Source organism: Haliaeetus albicilla, chromosome 5 (assembly GCF_947461875.1).
Source record: "Haliaeetus albicilla chromosome 5, bHalAlb1.1, whole genome shotgun sequence".
Taxonomy (NCBI): Eukaryota; Metazoa; Chordata; class Aves; order Accipitriformes; family Accipitridae; genus Haliaeetus; species Haliaeetus albicilla.
In genome coordinates, this window is record NC_091487.1 from 21518474 (window position 1) to 21542542 (window position 24069).

Genomic DNA, 24069 nt, shown 5'->3' on the forward strand with positions numbered 1-24069 from the left:
ATCTATGTATGTCCTTTGAGATCAGAATTTACTTTTTCTCCACATTTCTAGGCTTTTCTTCAGTGGAATGATTTCTGAATAACAAGGAAATCAGTATTGTAGCCTCTTCTGGAAATCATTTGTTTTTATAAGACTTTTGATTTTATCACCAGTGGCATGGCTGACAATTTTCGTATTTTGCCATACTTTTAAATTAGAATCAAGCAAAAGTATGTAGCTGACATATTTCTTTTTTCTAAATTTAAAATTACCTGTGCAAAAAGGTTTGAAAATCTCTCTGATTACCAAATATTCCATAGCAAAAGAAAAACAAGGATCAGGCAAAATGTATATTTTTAAAATTTTAATTGGTTTTATACTTAATTTGGATATTTGGTGACTTGATTCATAGCTTTTGTAATCCATAGACTTGGTAACATTCCATTGAATCATCTCATTCCATCCCAGATCAAGATGCTCCAAGCCTCCTGATGCAGTATGGCAGAAATGAACTGCAATTCTGTTCCTTAGAAGATATGTGAAATCTTAAGACTTTAACATAATGATTTGGTTTTGCTTCGCTAGAAGTGCTGTTATTAGTTTGAAGTTTAAATAAATTAAAAACCACAAATGTAGACATATTCTGAAGTACAGAAAATGGCCTTGCATTCAATGCCGTCTTACACAATATAGTATAAAAGGCTTTCAGCAAAGCCTCAAATCAAACCTTCTATTGAGAGGCCTCTCAAAGCATGGGTTGATTAAAACCTACATTTGAATCTTACCATTTGGGGCACATCTGTTTTGCTTAACTTGTGCCAAAGTATAGGCTATAATGTTTCTTTGCAAAGACATCTTTTTAAATGCAAAGAGGCTTTCATAAATACTCTCCATCTCTTAATCATTTATCAGGAGAACAAGGTGATGGACTGGGTGAATTGCATCCTCTAATACTATTTCCTCAGTTTATTCTTCTTATCCTTTCTGGTTTTAAAAATTTCAGACTTCATCCCTAAGCGAGGCTTATGCAATCATCTGTTTTTTCTAATACATGGCATTGCTGTTAACACAACTCTAAATGCAACTTGTTTGATTTTCTTGCTCTTTTATCATAGCAATGCTCTGTTGTTCTCTATTCAGCTGGTTTAGTATAGTTCCTTAGATGATTTTCTTGCAGCATCACTTCACCTTTTTTGTATTGCTTTACTTAGAAAACAAGCATTGTGTGTCCTGCGTCTGCCTGTCAGATTGTCAGTCACACCTGTTTGTGCTGTTTTTTTGTTTTGGTTTGGTTTTTTGTTTTAATTTTTTGGTTGTTTTTAAGCAAGCACGTGAATAAAAGGTCTCAGAGGCAGCCAGATGCTCAAAATTTGTGAAAATTGGTGACTGGGTAAATTGCCAACACACTGTAAATGCCTGTTCTCAGGAAAGCTAGCTAAAGCTCAACCAGCTGGCTTATCACTACATCACTGCATCACTACTGTAACTCAGTCACTTACAGCATCTTTTCCCTATTACCCAGCTAGTTCCATATTTAAATAGTGGTAGGTAATATGGAAAGAGCTGAAAGTGCTGTGCATGCACAACAGAGATACTGCACTGGAGGTGGGCGCTGAACCAAAAGAAGGGACACAGTAGAAATGGGCGTGAAAAAGGCAGAAAGAGAAGAATGGAGAAGGATATGGGACATATGAAATAAATTCATAGCAGGTCAACTTCATTATTTGCTCATGCAACAATTTTATTGTGGAGGGAGAATCCTGGCTGGGAACTTGTACTTTTCAGCAGCTTGCAGTACATTTTGGGGAACAGTTCTGCAATATGTTCACTTAAAGATTCTACAGAATTAGAATTAATTAAAAGAAGCAACAAAGAACAAGGAGGAAGAGAAAAGAAAAGAAGTATGAAGAGAAACAAATACAGACTTGTAGTAGTTCTCTATACTTGGAATACCACATCTTCCACATATAAACTGTGTGAACACTAAGCAGAAGGGAAGTTACAGAAGTATCGAAAAGAAAAGGTTGCTAATAAACAGACTTTGAGAAAAACAAAACAGTTAAAATAGCTAACTTTTAGATGCAGTAACATGGCTGAGAAATACTTAAGACTAAGCAAAGCTTTAGAAAATAAACTGTACAAAATCCTTGCCAGATAAATTGACAAAATGATCTAATATTGTTTATAGTCATATTTTGATGGATGGGAAGGGCACAGAGGTGTGACTAGAATTCATTCTTCCACTAGTTAAAACCAGAATTCTCCCAGCTTAAAAAACTTATTTTTGTATCATATCTGGGCTGGAAAAACAAGTCACATTCAAGAATAAAAGAGAAAAGGCATATGGAGGACATCCAGCTGAGCAATTATGAGAGACAAACCAGCATATTCAAGAGTTTGTTTTTGCTATATTAAAAGTCTGTTTCGAAAACAACTTCCAATTGTTTCATTTGATCATTCAAGGAATGAAAGCAACACTGGTAAGCTTTTCTATCACATTATATTGGCATTTTTTTCTTTATTTTTTTTTTTTTAAATTCAACATATGGAATTTTAGATCTGAAGTACAAATATGCCTTCAGTTATGTTAGCTGTCTGAAAATTCAACAGAAAATAGTTATTATGAAGGTTTATTCATTTCAGCACTATCTATTCAGTGATGTTTTATTTAACAGCAAAAAGTCTGTGAATAAGTAGCAATAATGAAATAATAATATAGAAAATGCTTTCTTTTGAGACTATGGGTTTTTCTCCTTTAAGAAAGGAAGTTTTTTTCATTGTTGTAAACGATAGTTGCTTTTAACCACCTGACAACCCCTAATTAGATTAAAACAAAACCTATTATCCCACTATAAATTTACAAATACATCAAGTAGGCATGCTTGATTCTGTAAGAGAGACAAGATATAATTAGATGTCCACCAAACAAGAAAGATATAAGGGAAAGATTGCCTTTCAAAAAAGAAGAGAAGAAATCTTGTCATTGAGGATGTCCTTGATTTAAGTAATGGGAACCAGGCTGTATCATTTTAGGAAACCTACTAAGGATTCTATTTAAGTAATGAAAATATGGAAGGTGCTCTATACAACAGAGATGCACTAAAGCATCCTATTTAAATATGACATAACTTCCTTTAATATCTGTTTAGTATTGCATTTGACTTTCAGCTGGATTTCAGATCCTTATGCCTTTACATGAGTGAGGAATTGACATATAAAACACAACTACATGAAACTATGCTTCTTAGAGAAATATTGAGTGATCTGGAATACCTACCCTCTTAAGAATAAGCAATGATTCACTAAATTTTTCACTTAAAGGGCAATATCTCAATACAAGACTTAATTAATCAATTATTTTAAATGTTGGTGAAGTTTAAGATTCAGAATCTGTTCAGAAAAAAAATAAGCCAAAGCATAAGAATAAGACTTTAGGAAAGTCTTATGAGAAATGTAATCTCATTAGAGAAGCCAACCATCACACCTAGAAGGATAGTGTCTTCTAAAGTGGAATTGACAGCTTGTAAAGATTTCTCAGAAACAGATTTTCCCTATCTAAGTTAAGGTTGCTGAATCACTGCAGAAACTATTATCTATTTTGGCATGGGTTTCCACAGCACATTCTCTTTCAGAAGGCTTTATTTAGACTAAATCATAAACCTTAAGTTGTAGAGAAAACTAAAACCCCAATTTTTTTAAACCACATTTTTAATTATCTCTTTACACACTTTAGGCCACTTTATAAGTATTCCTACAACTAAGATAATGCTTTTTATTCTTAATTAGATTCTTTCCTATAATAGTCCAGATACTAGTCTCTAAACTAGGTTAGAAAGGATGTACAGGGACTCTATTACAGCCTTTTTAACACATGTACTATCTCTCCCAGCCTGTAGCTCAGTAATACAGTATTTCCATTGCCAGCAATAGACCACAGGATTTGTACTGAGTTTATGAGGCCTCAGGACTATGGCTTTTCAAGCTTGCTTTGTCTGACCTTGTCTTGATCTGCCTGGAACTTTACTTTGACCTGGTTCAGCTGCAACAGTATTTTTCTCTCATAACCAGATGACCATGATTAATTGGTTTTAATATGGCTTGTCTTCTTATGGTATAACCATATTTTTATATATAGTTGTAAAAAGTATTTGTTCTGTATAGAATGAGATATTTGTGATTCTAATGTAAGGTAGAGAATTACAGGCCCAGTGTGTTAGCAGAGGCCTTGAGAAGAGGAGGCACAGAATACAGTAAAGAGGAATACAGGCATGGGGTAAGAGGTGGGTCGCAGGCTGGCACTGGAAAGCCCATGGCTATGAACAACTCATCAACAGTCAGTTCAAGAAATGCAGACCTGGACAAAACTGGGTTTAGGGGTATCACAAATGCACCAAATGTAGTAAATTTGGATGTAATGTGGACTTGCAGGCCAATGAAGAAAAAGCAAGCTGTAAAAGACCATTAGCAAACAAATAAAAGTGACTCCAGAAGATCCTAAAGTGAAGAAGAAACCAACCATAGTCTTCCCAGTGAAGGACTTGGGGTGCTAGCGAGTCACCATATGCTACCCTAACAGACTGGATCCTGAGGGGCAGTGGAAGGGTAAGAACAACACCAGAAAAAGGCTTGGCAGCTAGGAAAAGTGTGTGATACAACTCAAACTGTATTATTATTGAGTTGTTTTTTTTTTTAATTAATTTGGTTTGGGGTTTTTGGTATGGTGGTATCCTTTTCTTATGTTCCTTACTTTCTTGTTTTTCTGTTACAGTTAGCTCTTGGCTAACTCTTTAATTAGACTGTTAAGATTTCAGTTATACTAATAATGAACTCCTAGCTTTACATATAATCATTGTTTCCTTTTTACCCATAATGTTTTTAAGCAGAAGTGTGGATATTGTGAAGATATAATTCCATTGTAGTTTGTATATCTTTATTGAAATCCTGTGGAGTCCCTATATTAGCTTAAAGAAAACTCTTTGTTAAAATGGTAAACCAGATGCTTATGTCCTACTAAGTAAGCTGCCTACAGGTGAATCTACTGTTTTTCAGCAGAGGTCATATAGCTGCATATGGTGAAACAATAAAGATGCCTAGCTTTTACATTGTGCTTATCCCAAGTAGGTCAGTAAAAGGCATATCATTTGTCCTGTTATAAGCAAGAATTAGCAGGCATGCAGACTGAGGGTCATTAGCATTTTGATGTCAGAATTTCTATTTTCTATGCACTAGATGACTGTGAGGGTTAGAAATTTATATGTGGATCTACAGAAGAAACCATAACTGACCTAGATGACATTCCACATAAATTATGCTAATCTGACAGTGGATTTAGCATGTTTTTGGCTAAAGATATGCTTCAGGATTCAGGATTCAGTCCAGAACTTGTTGAAGCTGTTAGAATAATTCCCTGTGAAGAAGTCTGTAATGGGATCCACAGACCATTCCAGCCCTTTTACACTCCCAGACAATGTATATTTTGCTAATATCTTTTTAATAAGGAAATGCATTCAAGTACTCTTAAAGGATGTGGACCTCCTATTAAAAATATGAATAAAAATTATTATATAATATGTAAAAGCTGGAGCCTTTAGCATTAACTCTGAATTCACCATAAGTTCCAAAAGCTTTGGCTTTTGTCGGTTTAATTATGGTCCTAATACTTTTTCAAGAATGTAGTGCATGTAGTTAGTGAATAGAAACTGGAGAATATGTAGCTAAACTCACAAACCAGGTTTAAATCCCCTCTATGCCATTCATGTTGCCCATAGGGCTCATAGACACACTACAGGTCATTCAGCAGGGATCCATTTGCTAATATACGTGTGTTAGATTGAATGTTGGAGACATTCCTTGGACACACAGGTAGCGTGACACCGAGGAGAGGTGACAGACATGGTGATGGTCCATCACGCTGCTGTAATCCTCCCCCTTCCCTGCAGAGCGCTCTGCCTTAGCTGGACAGGGGGAGCTGCCGGGCAAACTCCTCTTGAGTCACCACCAGGGGACTGAAAGGATCTGTCCTATTTTGCCTCTTCCCTCTTGCCTGGCTGTCCTGAGAAAAACCTGCTCACAGAAAAATATGGCATATACTCCACATGATCTGCCCCAGCCAGGGTAGTCAAGCAGGAAAAAACAAAAGGAAAAAACCTGCAAGCAAATCCAAGAGAGCATTACCAAAGACCTGACTGGGCTGGAAGGAGTTAATACACCAGGGAACTGGTATTTAGCATGGCTAGAAGACCTTTCTGAAGTGGATGGTTTCTGAAACACAAATTTTAAATAATTTTGAGAAATATCCTGTGAATAAAATTCTGAAGCCTGTAATGTTCATTAGAAAATACAACTGTATTTTACAGCAAGCAGTAAATTCTAACATGAGGAAATTCATGTTATTTCAGGCATACAATACTCTGTACTCAACAGAGTAATGCTGTTAGTGTTTTACTCATAACTTTTCTATTTGCTATGGTTATTTCACCCTCATTCTTCATCAGCTGTCAAAAGCTAAATCCAAATGAGTACATGTCACCTTTTAAAATCAATGCAGAGAAGGTGTTCATCTGACAGTGCATTTCTCTACAATTTCAAATTAAGATCAGCCTTCGAAGCACAGATAAATCTTGTCTCTTGATCAAACTCTGCTGGATTATTTGGGCTTGCAGAAATTTACCTCTAAACAATTTATCTTCTATAACAAGGTAAAGCAATGTTCGCTGTGAAATTTTTTGTTGTTTTCTTTTGTTTAACTGAGAAGCATGCAGCTTTCCAAATTCACTGCAACTTAGCAGACACTAGTATCTTTGGGGAAAAAATATGAAAAGAAATTGGAGTTCTTCAAATTTTAAAAAAATAAATAGTTAGCAAATGTATGTCACAAATATTTTTTCTCAACCCAGGCAAAAAATTATCAATAGTCTATTAATTCAGGCACTTAAAATAAGCAGCAGCCCTAAATAAATCCCACAGTTAGAGAACATTGCTCAGATAAGGAACTTTTTTATCTTTATGTTTACCACAACTATATCTATATACCCCAGATCTGAACAGAATTTTTATGTTTTGGCCCATATTTATTAAAAATACATTTTCTACTGGCACAATTTCTGTCTTTCAAATCCCCATTTCTTTCTCTGCCCCTGCCCCAAGTATTACATTGGCTTTGAAGTTCAGAGTAGTCTCTTACAGAAACTTCAGAAACTGGAAGAAACTTCATTGCTTGTATCATTTAATTTACTATCAGGGATGATGTCTAGCTGGAAAGCAATGAAGTTTCCTAACAAATTCTAGGATAATATGCACTCCTTATGCTTTTTTATTTCTGAATATGAAAGATATACACAGCAGTATGTATGTAGTATTACTGGTTAAAAAAAAATCCTGAAAACCCATAGTAAAATAGCTTTTAAATTGCAAAGACAGATATTTAAAAGAGGGGAATATCAGGTTCACAACTCTGCATTAAATACCCTGCCCTGCTTTGTTTCCTTCTTGAGCAATGAGTAAGGCAGGAGTCCTATCAAAAACAGAGTATGTAAACTAACAACTAAAAATTACAGTAAACCACAGAGGTTCTGAATCTTCAGAACTACAGTATAAGCAAGGACAGGAGCAATTTTAACTACAGAGGTAACATATTTGGCAGAAGGAGAGTAGCTGGAGGGTACTACAAGGCACAGAGCCTGGTTAGCACAAGGAAACAGCGTATACTCAGTGAGGGAGCCCCTTCTTAGATCATTCCACAGATGACTTGCTCTTTTTTGGAGACATGGGTGGAGACATGTCTCTCATCCTTTCCTCCTCACTTTGGGAGAAATAATACTTTTATTACAATTTATGACCTCAAGAAGGCATGGATAGGTTTGTAGACCTAAAAGGAAATAATCTTTTTACACCAGAGTTGTCTCAGAAAGGGGCAGCAGAGGTGATTGGAGCCATGTATGGAGCACAGAGGACTTGGCTTGTAGGTTACCACATGTCCTGGCACACCATCATGGTCCCAAGCCCTGCAGCTCCTGCTCCTAGTCCTTGAGTTTGACATGTGATTGTTCCTGTCTTTTAATTATGGAGTCAGGATACCTAAGCTTTGTATCAATAACAGAAGCAAACTGTGGGCTTTTCGTATTTCAAGTCAGCAGCCAGATGTGAGTGGAATGGCAGGGAACAAAGGAGAAGGCGCTGCTGCAGCGCTGTTGGTGCAGCAGAGAATGTTGTTGCCGCATGCAAATTTCTTTGCATGTTTGCTGCAAATAGAGAACCTCTAAAATGAAACACTGGAAGAGTATTTCACAGCAAATTTCTAAGTCTTCCTGTAATAGCACACTAGCTGTGTGGCTCATGTCAGCAAGACCTTTTTGGAGCAGTTAGATGACTAAATTGAGGAGGATGGGTGGCAATGAACACTGCCCATTTGGGCTGCTACACGCAAGTGCTTCCCCTCATGTATGAAAGAGGCACCCATTTGGGGCATCCCACAAAAATCCCATATAACAAAAGGTTCTTCATGAAGCAGAAGGTGAAAAGTGAGTTAAAAGACAGTTCACATGAGAAGGAAAAAATGTTAAATACAGGGAAAGAAAAATAGGCCACAGAGAACAAAATTACATAGAAAAAGTCAACTGTAATGCTAGTGATGTAGAAACATCTGAATTTTTCCCTTATTGTTCATACTGTGTTTTAGTTACATACTGTCTTTTCCCACACTCTCTTCTGTCTACAGTTTATTTCACAACCACAGAGAACAGTCCTGCTATAAACTGACTCCTCAGATGTGCTTTGTGCTTTGGAAAGTATATTTCAGAAGGTGCATAGTATCCACTTCCAGGAGCTATGTTAATCTTCTCTATATTATTCAAGTTTTAGTGCACAGGCTGCCAAAGCACATATGTTATTGAAAAGATGCTCTCACCGATACTGACAATACAGTTCTTTAAAAGATTTCATGCTATTCTACATGCTTGCTCTCTTTCACAAGCTTAAGTGGAACTGAAATGATGCATAAATCCAGAGCAAAAGATCAGTATGGGACTCAGCCTAGACCAATCCATATTGGTACATACTGATATACATAGCCTATGTCTATATATATGCTTATGTGTGGGTATCTAAATATATATATATACATAATATAAATAATTTTACATAATATAAATAAATACAGTGTGCTTGTGCATATGTTCATGTGCGTGTGTAAAAATGGTGAGAAACAAATAGTGCAGTAGACAGATACAGACCAAATTAATACTACAGCAGCCCCAAAATGCAGGCAATCAGAAAACAGCTTTGTTTTTCTTGTTTTAATCTTAAATGTAAACACTTATAAATGACATTATCATGTGAGGAAACAAGCAGCAATCTGTCCTCTAAGCCAATCATGCTAGAGAAGGTTGATGTGGCATAGAAGAAACTATGCAAATACAAAGGAAACTGTGAGATTGGTGCCTCTGGATTTTTCATAGTCTGGGTATGAACTGAATTGATATTGCCGTAGATCATTACTTCATGACAAATGGTTCACTGTACTGCTAGCATTTCTGTAGCTTAGTTTTGCTGGGTAATCTTCACCACAGTTCGCATGTATTATGGTTTTGTAGAAACTTTTTCCTTGTATTGTAACAAATAAGCAATAGTACTAACTGCTTAGTTTCAAATGTTAAGAAAACAATTAATTGGAAAGGAATAATGGAGAAAAGTAATGGACATCTAAACTGAAAGTAGGACTGTCAGATCTGACCACTAACACAATGATTACACCTACTGTGGTTTGGAATTTCAGCTGCAAGCACCTTACTAATATTTGCATTGATAAAAGGAGGGTCATAAAAAAACGTGACCTTCCAAACTTGCCTTGTTACACTTGTTAGACTTGCCTTCTTAAACATAGTGGTGTACCTGGAAGTCCAGAACTTACAGGAAATGGTAATTAAAGGCCCATAAAACAAAATACAACTCGGATCCTTCCCTGCTTTTACAGGCATGGGTTGCACCTTTTATTACAGATCTCCAAGAGGATACACCTCAGTGAAGGTACCTTTAGCAGGGTCCTGTACAAACCAAAGTTCCTATATAATGCTGCAGAGCACCTGTAATTTGCTGTATCCCTCATAAAATGATACAGCTCTGCATCTGCCAACTTCTGTATTCAGCAAAGAGAAATGCCATGACTTCAGTTATTTTCCCTGTGTTCTGGACACCTTGCTTTTTGAGGGAGATTTCTGTGAAGTAGCTGTCTTCCTCCTTGATCACCACAGAAGGGAATCTGCGGTACCTGAGTGAGAAAGAAGAAACATTTGTCCCCTCCTCTTTGTGCAGCTACTAGTAATAATCTGTAAAACTGAACCTATAAACACGAAGTTCCTATAACCACAAAGCTGAGTTTATCCAGTCTTCCTAGCTCAACTTCCTAGCATAAGTTCTGTAACTAAATGTTGAAAAATAATGAATTCAACTTAAAATTGATAGCAAAATTCTTTAAGATAATTTCTCTCCTAACTCAGCATTCTTAAATTTTCTCTTCTGTTAAAAGGAAGACACAGTCTTACCATTACTATAATTGTAGCAGAAAATAATTTAAATTTGCTCTACTTTAAATTTTCTCCATTTTCCACCTGTACATAATGTTAAATAACAAAAAGGAAAGCCAAAAACCAAAGCAAAAATGTATAAATCAGTGCATGGACAGACTTCCAAACGAACATCATGACCGATTAGATCTGAGAATACCATGAACCTGATGCTACTCCCTGTAATAAGGCCAAAAAAAAAAAGAAAATACTGATTTCAAAACTATCCTACAATGCAAATGTAAGTGAAAAGCTGCCTAAACTCATTTCTTGTGAATGGAAAATAGAAAATATGCTTGCTGGGGACCTTTAATATGAAAACCTTCAAAACTTTTATGAGATATTTTTAATTGCTTAAAGTACTCAACTGTATATTATTAGAATAACTATAATAATTTGGAATGTCTTCCCTTTCTCAGCTTTCCATTTGTTTATTTTTCTAAGAAGTCATATATGCTTGATAAGTCATACGTGCTTTTTGTCAGCTAGGAGTAGTGTCTTGAACTGGTGAGAAAGGTTTTCTTGAAAATGACATAGAGTTAATGTGCATGTCTTGTTTCTGCAGTCCTCACTTACAAAGACATGCTAATGCCCTGCTTGAATAAATGAAATTGTTCACATTAACATATACTGCAGTAATTGACTTCACACCAACTCTTAAATTTTCTTAACATGTTTCTTTAATGGGGAAAAATCCTTAACGTTTGCATTGTAAGTCAGAGAGAGCAATGAATTACGTATTGGTTCCTGAACCGTGAATGCACAAACCAGTTTGTGGAGGTATATGAGGTCAGGCTTACAACACTGTCACTTAAATCATTTGACTTTCAAGTCAAACCAAAGTTTGGCATTCAAGTGAGTGTGTTACAAATTTGGAAGGACTTATCTAAATAAAAATACAAAGCTATTCTAGTTTAACAGTCCTCATCTTTTCTTTCTTTCTTTCTTTCTTTTTCTTTCTTTCTCTTTCTTTCTCTTTCTTTCTACCACAGCTAAAGCTTGGAGAAAGCGCTATGCACTTTCTGTATATACTCATTTTATCACATTTTCTTGATTCTATTAATTGAAAGGGATTGCAGTCATTTCTGAGGATTTAAATGTTTTGGAATATTGTACATGTGTTAGAAGTGCATCTCACCTGAAGAGTCTGAAAATTGTCAAGGATATTTAAAATCATGTCACAAATGTATATGTATAAAGCATATGTATGTGTCCTTTTTCATGTCCATAAAATGTCAGTAAAGAGGAGTATCTCTATATTCTGTCCATCATTATTACTATATTTCATCTTCACAGAACAAAATCTGCCTTTTTTCATCACAAACAGGCAGTTTCAAAGCATGAAAATTACAGCATTCCATCTTTAGACACATTGTTCCAATCCCCGTCACAAAGAATTTAATTTATCTGTGTGATCACCTGCTCAAAGTCTATAGGAGTGGAAATATTGATTTCACTCAAGAAATACACCATTTTAACAGAATCTTTTTGGCAATTGTTCTTTTCAAGAATGGTTGTGTTCGGCTTAGCACTCTGACTAGTATTCGTCACAGAGACTTACTTGTTTTTGCACAGAGCATGTTAAAGTTGTAAACACACGTGAATTTAAGTTGGATTTTCCATAATAGTTTATACACTGTCTTCATTCTTCAAGGCATTCTACACTTAGAAAAACAGGATAGTGTAATCAGCATGACTTTTGTTACTTCCTTCTGTATATGAATCCTTTCAACAGAGAGGAAGGCAAATAGTGGACCCAGTGCACAGAGTTAAGATTCTTCTTATTTTGTATGAGATGTACCCACCAAAGTGTAACTATACTATAAACTCTTAATGTTCATACGTGCATTTTTGTAGTCACATATGTTAGTCAGTATATGGAGTTGTAAGCAAAAAATGTGTGTGTTTATGTGCAAAAGAACGTTCTTGCTATACTCAGTGGCCTGTTTGTGGCTTTAAATGTCCGTATCTTGTGCGGCTTTACATTAGACAATGTTTCTCAGTACATATTTCTCTCTCCCCTTATTTTCTGGAAAGTCTATTTCACTGCTCTCCTAGCTTTTCAAAAGAGATACATAGGCCTATTGCCTTACTCATTGATGTGTTTCATTTGGGGGTACATAGTGTGACATATTATACCTTGTGTCATACTGGATGTTTTTAATAATCCTTCCAACATATATATTATTCCTATAAATATTCTGATTTATAGTTGAAATCAGTGGGGTCAGGATTTCACCATAAGGATGTACTAATTTGTTTTAGGAATGTAAATTATTGTTAAAAAAATTCACCAAATCCCTACCTGTGTAATAGAAGTATTTTAGTGATTTTTAGTTTGAGCCTTCACTGACAGTGGCACTTGAAGTAGAGTGAAAACATTTGTTTCATACTTTAATGAAACATAATTTCTCCACGTGGCACCATAACACTTCTCAGACAGAAGAACTCTTTTTAAAGTGAAATATTTTAAAATGTTGACTGGACAATAATGAAAAAGACTCCTCCATGTGCTTGCTTTGGGATGTCCTTGTAGCTAAACCCTCTATACACAACCCCAGGAATTTATACACACACACACTTGTGTGTGAACAGCTCCAGATAACTGAGCTTAGAACTGTAAAAAGTAAATATAAAGACTGATCTCTAGTAAGATAAATAATTTTGGGTTATTAAAAGATTATGTAATAAAGCAGTCAGTGTTTGTCAACTTTTTTTTTGAGAGAGAAAAATTATCTATTGAAAATGATGATGCCATTATTTTTGCCAGAAATACATAAATGATTGCAAGCTTTTATGATGTACTTTACCTCCGTTGTCCACCTTCCTATGGTAAGGCAAGAAGGTTTCATTACCAGAACCTAATCTGGTCTAATCTGGCTCAGAAGAAATGTCAAGTTCAGGGAAGCATATTAAGAGGGGGGGGCCTAAATGTGGATGTATTGCACAAGCAGCTCTCAGCAGTTTTACCTGATATTCAGGGTTAAGACAGAGAATAAGGTAATTTATAGAAGAATTGTGACACTTAGCAATATTACATTTCTAAGCTTTGAAGTGACACAGCTTGTAACATTCAATATTTCAGGTTCTGGCAAAGCCAAAAATTAGTTCTTGTATATGTAACTAGAAGAGGAGTGTCCTGGTTTTGGCTGGAATAGTGTTAATTTTCTTTCCAGTAGCTGGTATAGTGTTGTGGTTTGGATTCCATATGAGAAGAATGTGGATAACAGACTGATGTTTTCAGTTCTTGCTAAGTAGTGTTTAGACTAAGTCAAGGATTTTTCAGCTTCTCATGCCCAGCCAGCAAGAAGGCTGGAGGGGCACAAGAGGTTGGGAGGGGACACAGCCAGGACAACGGACCCAAACTGGCCAAAGGGGTATTCCATACCGTGTGACGTCATGCCCAGTATATAAACTAGGGGGAATTGGCCTGGGGGGTGCAGGTCGCTGCTCAGGAACTAACTGGGCATCCGGCGGTGAGTGGTGAGCAATTGCATTGTACTTCACTTGTTTTGTATATTCCAATTCTTTTAATTACTATTACTGTCATTATTATTGCTGTTATTATTATTATTTTCTTCTTTTCTGTCCTATTAAACTGCCTTTATCTCAACGCACTAGTTTTACTTTTTTTTCCTGATTCTCTCCCCCATGCCACTGGGTGGGGGGAAGTGAGCGAGTGGCTGTGTGGTGCTTAATTGCTGGCTGGGGTTAAACCGCAACAAGGGGTAATTTTCATTTCTAAGTAGCTAAAGCATGTTTTTGTATATAATGTATATATTACCATGTATGTTAGGTATAAGATATAAAAAAATTTATTAAGGCCTATGTCTGAATGTTGTGCATTCTGAAAATTCAAGAACAATTTTGAAGAGAGAATTCAAAAAAAACCCCCACATTTCATTGCAAGGAAACAGATTAAATAGATAATAATAGGTAAAAGGCAGGCTTAAGATTGTCAAGGATGAATGTCAAATGCATTTATCATATGACTATGCATATAATGGGTCACAGCTTCTACATACATATATACGTTATAGACATGTGTAGCTGCTTGAGTGTACCTATTAATTGCAAACAGTGGAATACAACCCATTCTTGTTTTACAGTGCTTTCCTATATGCATATCAGAATGAGATAATCTTATAAAGGTAAGATTAAATCTGAGAAATTGAAGTAACAGTAAAATATTTGTCTTTTAGAATCTGAAGAGAGGGTGGACATACAATAGAACATTCAAAAATATTTCCAGGAATGAAAGTACAAAAGACTGATATTTTTGTTTTTCTGTTTTTCCTTTCAGATATTCACATCCTTATTTTAATTAACTTGCTCATATAAATACAGCAGGATTGTTGTATTTTTTTAAATAACTCTTTACTGAATATGTCAACAAGATAATATATAGTGTATAGTGAGGTTTTGAAGTTAACAATGCGTGCAACATGGCAGATTGCAGAAAACAGATAATGCAGACTTCAAACCATCTATTTTTCCATGTTAAAGATAGAAAGTATACCAAACACAGAACAGAATCAAGTGTGCATGTCTCAGTTAAAATCAATTTTATGAAAGATCATCTTCAGATATTTAGGATCAAGAGATAACAATTTGTTTAGTAGCTTATCTGTTTCTGAGAAGATCAGAATTCAGCTCTCATGAGGCACATTTCCGCAGAGCCCCAGCATAACAAAAGCTTGCCAAATCTCTTTTGTGCTAGTTTTCCAGATGGACTACTAGCCAGCGTCCTTTTAAAGAGCAAGACATTCTCTGCTGTACAGAAGTTTAATGCCAAATGCTTCAATATTGCCTGTAGTGTCATCTGGGATACAAAGTGCCCTGTTCACTAGAGTTCAGGGAAGGAGTGATCATCAGCTTCCTAGGATTATCTCTGTGTTTAGAAGAGAGCATCAGGCAGGATCTGATGAGGCTCAGAGCCAGGAACTTTTGGTTTGGCACTCATTTCTGTTTTGTTTTTCCACTGAGCTGGAAAGATAAGTCATGAGTAAAACCATTATTCTCATGTTCTAAAGAAAAAACTTTAATATCTTCATGTTAAATTTAAGGTGAAGAAGTACTATAAATGGAGAATTCAATGGGAATTAACCACTTCACTGTCAAAAGCTGAGACTGAACTTTCACTTCAACGTCATTAATAAAGTGCCTTATGTAGACCTTAAAACCATAACAACAATACGATATGCTTAAATTTCTTTTGCTTGCAAAATTAAAATCGATACATTTCTCAGAGGGAGAAATTTTCTCTCATGAAATGAGAAAATAATTGAGAGAAAAATATAGTTGAACTACTCTAGTAAGAAATAGCATATGCTACTTAATTTTTCTGTTTTACATGACATTCATTGTAGTCCTTTATTGGCTTACCGGGAAAACTGCTAATATCTTTTCAGTCCAAAGTAACCCAATCCCTAAATATTCATATGAATAAATTCAATAATAATGTCTCCAATAAGAACCTGTTGACACAAAGTCCATGCATTCATCGGGTGTTTGTTTCTGCTGGCAAGCTACATGCAAGAAACACTTGTTATAGTGACAGAAACTGTGAAAATGAGGACCGGTTTGTAAATAAGTCTTCAGAAGGAACCCAAGCACTGGTCACAGCAGTGTTGTGATACTGCTTTAACATAATTTCACTTAAAGACTTCTTTTATTCCACTCACTAATCTTTTCTGTAAATTTATGTCAGCTATTAGCAGTATACAATGGAAGATGGGTGAGATTTTGTCTGTCAACAAGTCATTTGCCCCCAGGTACGATGAAGGTGTTCAAATCAGGACCTGGAAGTGAACTTTTTGTATGAGTTGTATATGCACACATTTAGGATGTCTGCTCTATAGCCTTTAGTTAGTATCTGTGGTTTGATATTTGCACTAAGTGAAGATGACCCCATTTTTACGAAGCCCAGGGAAAAAGCTACTAATCTTAAACTTTACATCGTCAAAAGACCATTGTCCATTTTTAACTCCTGACTTTTTCCAAATACTTTACCTAGTGAAAATTGCCCGTTACGTACTTATCTAGATGTGACTGAAACGAAGTCTCAGCTGTTTGTGTGACTGGCACATTGAAAAGTCCCAAACTCTGTTGTAGGTTGAAATACATTAACTCTTTTGCAGCTGGACAGCAAATAGAATCGGGAGAAACTGTCTTCAAATGAAACATATGACCTTTCAGTTGACTACAACTGTGAATTTTTTTAGATAATACTCCCAGCTTTATCCACAAATTTTGGTGTAACTGGCTTGCTACTTTTTTTCAGATGAGTATTTATAGAAAAGAAACTTTGTCAGTATCCCATACCAATATATATATTCTTCTTCATATTGAAAAGAAGCATAAACTATGCTATCTTTAATATCATTTTGATTTTTGATCTAGGTAAGTGAGTAATAGTTCACAGATAGATATATATACATTTCATCATCCGAGATCAAAACAAACAGTTTGTGAATGCCTTGTGTTCTCACCCTATTAGAACAGTAACCACATTTGTTGTCATCAGTTTGGGCTTGTGGATCATTCACCTGCAGTACGGCTGAACTCCCTGAATAAGTCATTTGCTACAAATAAGGCGCCTAGCTCATCTTGAAACTATGGTATCCTGAGGCCTAGAACAGAAGATGTTCATCAAGGAGGACAAAGATACCTCCAGCATCAGTCATTAAAGTACGAAATTCTAGTAAGTGCGTACTTTCAAAGGATGCCTTTTGAAATCAAACATACAGCTAGTTATTTCAGTGAAATTAAATTCCACATCCACACCCAATGAGAATCTCTGGCTCTACTTAATTTCAAACAAACTCCATCATGCAATGGAAGCGTGCAGAAGCACAACTATTTGCTGCTTGTCTTGTGGGCTTTGGCACCTAAAACATATTAAACAAACAAAACAAAAGTATCAACCTTCTCATCATAATCTTCAGTAAATAGATCACAGAAAAAAACACTTTGCATAGACATTTCTACCTAGTATTACACCATTTGAAATCATACGGCAGCCTTTTATTCAGCAAAATTTCAGTGACTTTACTATTACAGTAGCCACACAGGTTGCCTAAAATACCTGTTATAGCTGGAGAAAATAGCAAATATACAGAATATAGAGTGGAATTTCAAAATGTGATTATAAAAGATGTTGGGAGGATGCAGTTCCTTATACAATGATTGTACTTTGCCAACAACCATAACTGGATTAATTTTGCCATTGCAGAAAATGAGTGTTATCACATGATTTGAATTTCAGAAACTGCACACTCATAGACTGCTGGGTTTCAAGAATGAGTTGAGTGAAATAAGCAAAGGAAAGGATTAAAACCCTCTCTCCCAACATAAGCAGCCTCAGAAAGTGAAAAGTCTAAGCATTCCACAGTGAAAGTGCTTCAGCCTTTACCTCCAATCCACTTCTAACAACTTCTCCTTGTCCCTAGTGGGTCACTGTAAAAAGTTTTCTTTTTGGTTCCCTACTCCCTCAGGAAAGTTTTGTCTCTCTCTTTTTTTTCTCTTTGTTGTGAACTTTTGCTTGTCCTCAAGCTCAGGAGAAAGTGAGCCGCATTAAAAAACAAACAAACTGAAAGAAAGGAACAATTAGATTCCAACACTGAACTGGCAAGAAATCCAGAGCTCTTGGCAGTCACAGAGTCAATGGAGTGGCTGGAACATTGTATAATTTTGAGACCAGCATCATGGTTTTAATACAACCATGATATTTCACATAGTGCCTGTAAAGCTCAACGACTCAGAAGGTATTCCAGCTAAAGAATTTGAGGGAATAAAAAAGCAAATTCTAAGCCCACCTACTGCTTATAAAGCACAGATCATTGTGGAAAACTTCCACAAGCTTAAGATAAAAGAAGAGTAATTCAGAGGGACAGTGTGTACTCGTGTTCTCAAAATTCCTCAGTTAATCAAATGCTTAGTTAATGTCTGTCTCTGTATACTTGAATGGGGGGGAAGGGGGGGACGACACCTACCGGGATTTATACACGATTTCCCCTGCTGAACATATTCCATTTCATAATAGGCCTGAAGGCCCTTCCAATAATAAATAAATTTTTAAAAGATCTTTCTTATTTGTTTTCTCCGTTTGTCTTTTTTTTTTCCTACTTCTCCATACTGAACATAACTCAGACCCCTAAATCAAATAGGGCTTGAACCATAGAAGTCAATAGCAATCTTTCCATTGGCATCATATTTTGCATCATGTTTTCAGCAATTTACACTTTTAGATTCCAAATTCTACATGAATACTGCAGAGCTGGGAGCACTCAGAATTTCCCTCATTCAGGCTTTACCTGAACATGCTGTGTCAACAAATGCTGCTCTATTAAAGAGAGGTGCAACTTAATGACAGATATCTGTTACATACTGATAACCTTCATCACCCACTGAGAAGGGTCAGAGAATGCCTAAAGCTTCTTAATCATAATGAAAAGCAGGAACAGTTTCCATCATAAAAGTATACAGTATTGGGGGACATTTTCAAAGTAGCTTTTGCAAATAGGAATCAAGGTCACTTTGAGTTTGACACTGAGCTCTGTCTACCTTTCCTATTCCAAGTATATTGGGAGAAAACTAATCAAACAACAAAGTAGCCTTTTGGGTAGCACTCAGAACTCCAGCTTTCGGTTGGAGGTAGGAAATGCAGAACTGACAAAGGGGAATGGAAGTATTTCCAATTGTTTGAAGCTCAACAACTGCTGCCGGGTTCAAGTCAGAAAGGTTGTACCCATTTTATCTGAATTGCTTTTGTCCATTCCTAAGTGACCCTGTTTTAATATGCACTTATTTTCCGGTACTACAGGACACCTAGAAACTTAACATCCCTCAGACAGTTTCGACAGCAAAGTGGTTAATGTTTGAAGAATGAGTTATTCTTTCCTTTGCCATGACATTGGGTTCTTATTGTACAACCCTGTACAGTACTTAGCAATATTTTTTAAAGATTTAAAAAGCAAAGAGTTACAAAACCATTTGCAATTAACTTGAAATAGAAAAGATAGCACTTTTTTTAAATCCCATTATATAGTACACCGTATAAATTACAGACTATTCAAATGCATAAATGCATCTGTGTAACATTTATCAAATGTAATTTTTTTCATTGTTGTCAGGGGGGTATTTTTTCCAGAGTTTTTTCTCTTTGTCTTAGACGCCCCCATCTCCCCTCACTATCACGTATGACAGTGCTCCAGGTCTGAGACATTGCTGTTGCAGTATCGCATGTTGTTGGGGATGTGGCAGTCTGTGTAGTTAATGCCCCCGTTTGGGGTATAAATGGGCTGCAGTCTGAAATCTCCTTTAAGGAGCTGATCATTATTTAAGGAGACAATCTGGAAGCTGGTTTCCGTCATCTCCAGGATGGAGTTGTCCTTCTTGGTCCCTGCCTCGCAGTAGTCATCTTTCCGACGGCCCCGGTTATATTTCCACTTCTGGGAGGTGTAACGCCCTTTTTTGTGCATGTGCCAGCAAAAAATGCTGAGCAGGACCACAAGGACAAATATCACTGCACCTCCAATCAACCCTGCCAACAGAAATGGGGAGCCCAGGTTCTGAGAAGTCGTCTGCTCATGGCTGGAGGGGATGTTGCTGCCATTGCTCAAAAAGGAAGCCTTGGTTGTGGCTTCTGAACAGACAGTGTCTTCTCCAGTTCGGTAATTGTTGTAAGTATCCAGTGGAACCAAACAAATCCGATAGGTGGATTTGGGCTCCAGATTTACCAAGCTTAAGTGTTGCTTCTCACCACTAACTATTCGTTCCTGAACAATTCCTCCTACCAGACTATGGCCCATTTTAACCCACGTGAGTTTATATGCCATCACGGTAAAAAGAGACATCCAGTTAACTTGGATGCATGTGTCATTCACAAAATGGATGGAGAGTTGAATCCGTTCGGTTATAGGAGGTGTCACCCTTTCTCTGTCCTCCCTGTCAGGCACAGTGGGGAGTGTGGCTATGGTGGGAGTGAGAGGATTATATTTGCTACTTGGGGGAGGAACTGATGAGGTGGGAACTAATGTAGTTGGCATGGCTGTAGCTGGGACTGGGGTGATGACAAGTGGCAGACCAGGGGTGGTGGTGGGGCATGACAACATATTCATATTGAGCTCCCTGACTGCCATACCTCGGACCTGCTCTGGTCCCTGGCACATAAAACCGCGTACATTGATGGAAGCAGGAATAAATTTGAGCCATTCAGTGACCCACTTAATACTGCAGTCACACAACCAGGGATTATTCCTTACAGTGAGTTGCCTCAGGTTGTGGAGATTATCAAATACCCCCTTTACCAACATCCGAAGTTGATTGTTGGAAATATCAAGACGTTCCAGCTTGTGGAGGTTTGAAAAGGCTGTAAGTGGTATATGGGCTATCTGGTTGTCCTGCAAGTAGAGCCTTAGCAGATGTGTACCTGGAAGATCGGGAGGAGGGTAGGTCAGTGAATTCCGCACTATTGAGAATTCCTTGAGCTTGGAGAGGTGGCTGAAGGTGCCTTCAGCTATGCCTTTATTAGTAAGGAGATTGCCATCCAAAATCAGACGCTCCAGACTTGTAAGATTCTGGAAGGCCAGGTCTGAAATGACAGCAATTCGGTTTTCGTCTACTCGAAGTTCTTGTAAGTCCACCGGAAGGCCTACTGGTACACTGCTTAAGTGATTCTTGGACAAGAACAGAAGCTTGAGGCTGATGGCTTCCCGGAATGCCCCATCCTCAACACCAACAGTGGAGATGGAGTTGTCATCCAGGTGCAGCTCTTCCAGCTTCAAAAGCTGAGCAAGGGCAGCCCGAGAAATGGTCTGAATGTTGTTTTCCTGCAGGTGGAGAACCCTGACATTCTTGGGCAGGTTCATGGGGAATTCATCCAATTGGTTACCATACAGGTAGACTGTGTGCACAGACTGGACGTTGTGCAACTCTGCAGGAAATCCAGCATTGTTAATTTGGTTATTATGGAGGTAGAGGACGGTTACACCCTCCGGTATCCCAAGAGGCACTGAGGTCAAGCTTCGCTCATTACAGTAGACAAAGTTTCGGTCACAGCGGCACACTTTTGGGCAGGCCAAAGTTTCGGAGACCTGCATGTAGAGCCCCAGGGAGAAGATAAGCCATGATTTCATGAGAACAGCCCAATCTGTGGGCCACATTCTAGTCCACGAACCCATTTCTAATTTAAAGAAATAAAGTACCAAAGTGTTAAAGAACTGATAACAATAATAAAGCACAGGTAGCAAAATCTCAGGTCATTAAAATTGGCTTCTATTTATGTCCAGTGTTCAGGCCAGAGTTAAAGTCCTGGAGGCTAAGTATAAAATAATCCTCTTGTAATTGGCCTACCTCCTACTTTTGATAAGAAAGCCACAGTCTTATTAGCCAGGGTTACAAAGTTTGTTGCCTTCCTCCATGTGTGCTGAAAGAAACAATAGCTGTGTCTTTGCAGGTGAGCAACAGGTTAATTTAAAGCTACCAAAAGTCGTCTGTGTATGAGTTTCTTGGAGGGATAATATTTCCTTTCACTGAAGTCTGTTGGTGTTTGTTACACTCAGCTTTCTGAAGTCACCAAAGTCCTCATATCAGCTATCTGCCAGATCTGGCCTGCCTGTAAAAGAAAAGAGAAAAGAAAAAGCTGAATAGCATGAAATGTTGAATAGGGAAGATCAAGCCCATTGGAAGACTATTCTAAGGCTGTGCTCTTTATGGCTTTCTGGAAAAAAAGGCATTAGTATTAAACATTAGCTTAATATTACTGTTAAATAGTCTTGAAATAGATGTGATGCAAAGTCACTGCAGTGATTGAAGGACTTTCAGGGACTTCAGTGAAAGCTAGATCTGTCACTCATTTTTGCATATTGTACCTCCAGTCTTTGTCCTCTCACAGTCTGTTTCAAATCGTAAAACTAAAACATTTTAGAAACCTAAAACTAAACCATTTAACTGGAAATTTTTGCTCAGGTATTTTTTTTCTTTTGCAGAACCACTGACTTCAATGAATGCTATTCACTGATGCCTGACAGAGTAGACTCTGGGCCGTATTATTTAATCATACTCTATGGTTTTTTTCATTTCCTACCAGACTCTGGAATGTTCTGCTACTATTTCTGTAATGCCATTATGTATATTCTCCAATTTAATGCACACTGCCAGATTAGTGCACCTCACTACAGTGAATTAATTAGCTACTTAGGAGGAGAGTCTTTTAAATAAGTATGGTAATCCACAAATACAAGATACCCTGCTGTAAGGCATGCATTTGCTAAAACTATCATCTTGATATTTTTTCTGATGTGAACTGTGCTGTCAACAGACTTCAGAAATAGCTTTCCACTAAATGAAACAGGCTCACATCTGCTAAGTTATTGTTTTAGGATATCAGCTCAAACTACAGCAGTTTTGCAGGAAAGCACTTTCTTTGAAACCATAAAGGTTGGATACTTCTTTTAAATCTGCTACACAGTTGTCTGTGAATGGCTACATAAACAAATTCGTTAGCTTTAGTATAGATGAGTTCTTTAATGTATGTTTTGAGATTTTAAGTGTACTTTTAAACTTTTACATTCCCAGCTACTATTTATTATTCAGATCTATAGCTAAACAATTCAGTCCCTAAAGCATGCAAAGAAAGATACTGTATTGTATGATGTTGTCTTGTCTTGTTATGTGTTGTTTCCAATGACTGAAAAAAAAATACTGCATTTTACATACTTGAACATAATGAAGGATATAAACCTTGGCAAGTACCAAACGTGTAGATCTCAGGGTCTTGAACTGCAGTTACATAAGCACAGTATTTTTCCAGATTTTGTTTACCCAGATCAAAACTCATTGGCTGGTATTTCAGGAAAATAGAATTTCAGTGAACAGAAATCATGTTTAAAAATCTTTTTTCCTTTATTTAAGCAGTTTAAACACCATCCAGGTAATTCAGAGAGAAATGTAATTGAGGAGCACGTGAAAGCTTGTTCTTCTGCTACAGCTGCACGGTTTATAACATGTCCCAAATGCTGCTTTTGGGAACTCCATAGACCGACAGTGTAGAAAGTCTCTTTAGGAGTCAAACTGTTATAACCCTGCAACCTTGCACTTGTAGATTACTATATTCATTTGGAGCATCATCAGGTAACAGCCTCAAGACTAGAACAGTTGCAGATAAAAAGTGAGACCCTGAAGAGTCCTGTAGCTTATCATTATGAATTCAAATGGTAAATGTACATGTAATGCAGCCTACACTGTGTGTTGTCCTTTTCTAGAAACAGTAAGACTAGCTATCCCACTGTTCAAGGTTTTCTGTCTCACAGGCATATTTCAGTTGAGTGGTTTCTTTTCAATTATGTAAGATGACGTGATACTGTAGAGAAACCCTAACAGGATTACATTCTAACATGAGCCTAAGTGTGACAGTTTTTCCGCCTCTAATATGGTCTGGCTCCCATCTAGATCATACTGCTCTGATCCATCATGACACTGTCTTTTTAAAATAAGAAAGGACATGCAGAGCCTCCTCTGAGATGCTTGG

The 24069-nt window shown here is 37.0% G+C and overlaps 1 protein-coding gene across 5 annotated transcripts in view; it reads right to left on the reverse strand.

The window, feature by feature from the left end:
- Positions 1–1699: 1699 nt before the first annotated feature.
- FLRT2 (fibronectin leucine rich transmembrane protein 2) overlaps positions 1700–24069 on the reverse strand; it is a 77606-nt gene continuing 55236 nt past the window's right edge. For 4 of the 5 annotated variants that reach the window (XM_069783708.1, XM_069783709.1, XM_069783707.1 and 1 more), the window contains exon 2: positions 1700–22155. In XM_069783708.1, coding sequence (XP_069639809.1) covers positions 19733–21721 — 1989 coding nt within the window. In that variant the 5' untranslated portion in view covers positions 21722–22155 and the 3' untranslated portion in view covers positions 1700–19732. The remainder of the gene's footprint in view (positions 22156–24069) is intronic. The other variant, XR_011324703.1, reaches the window with a different exon arrangement.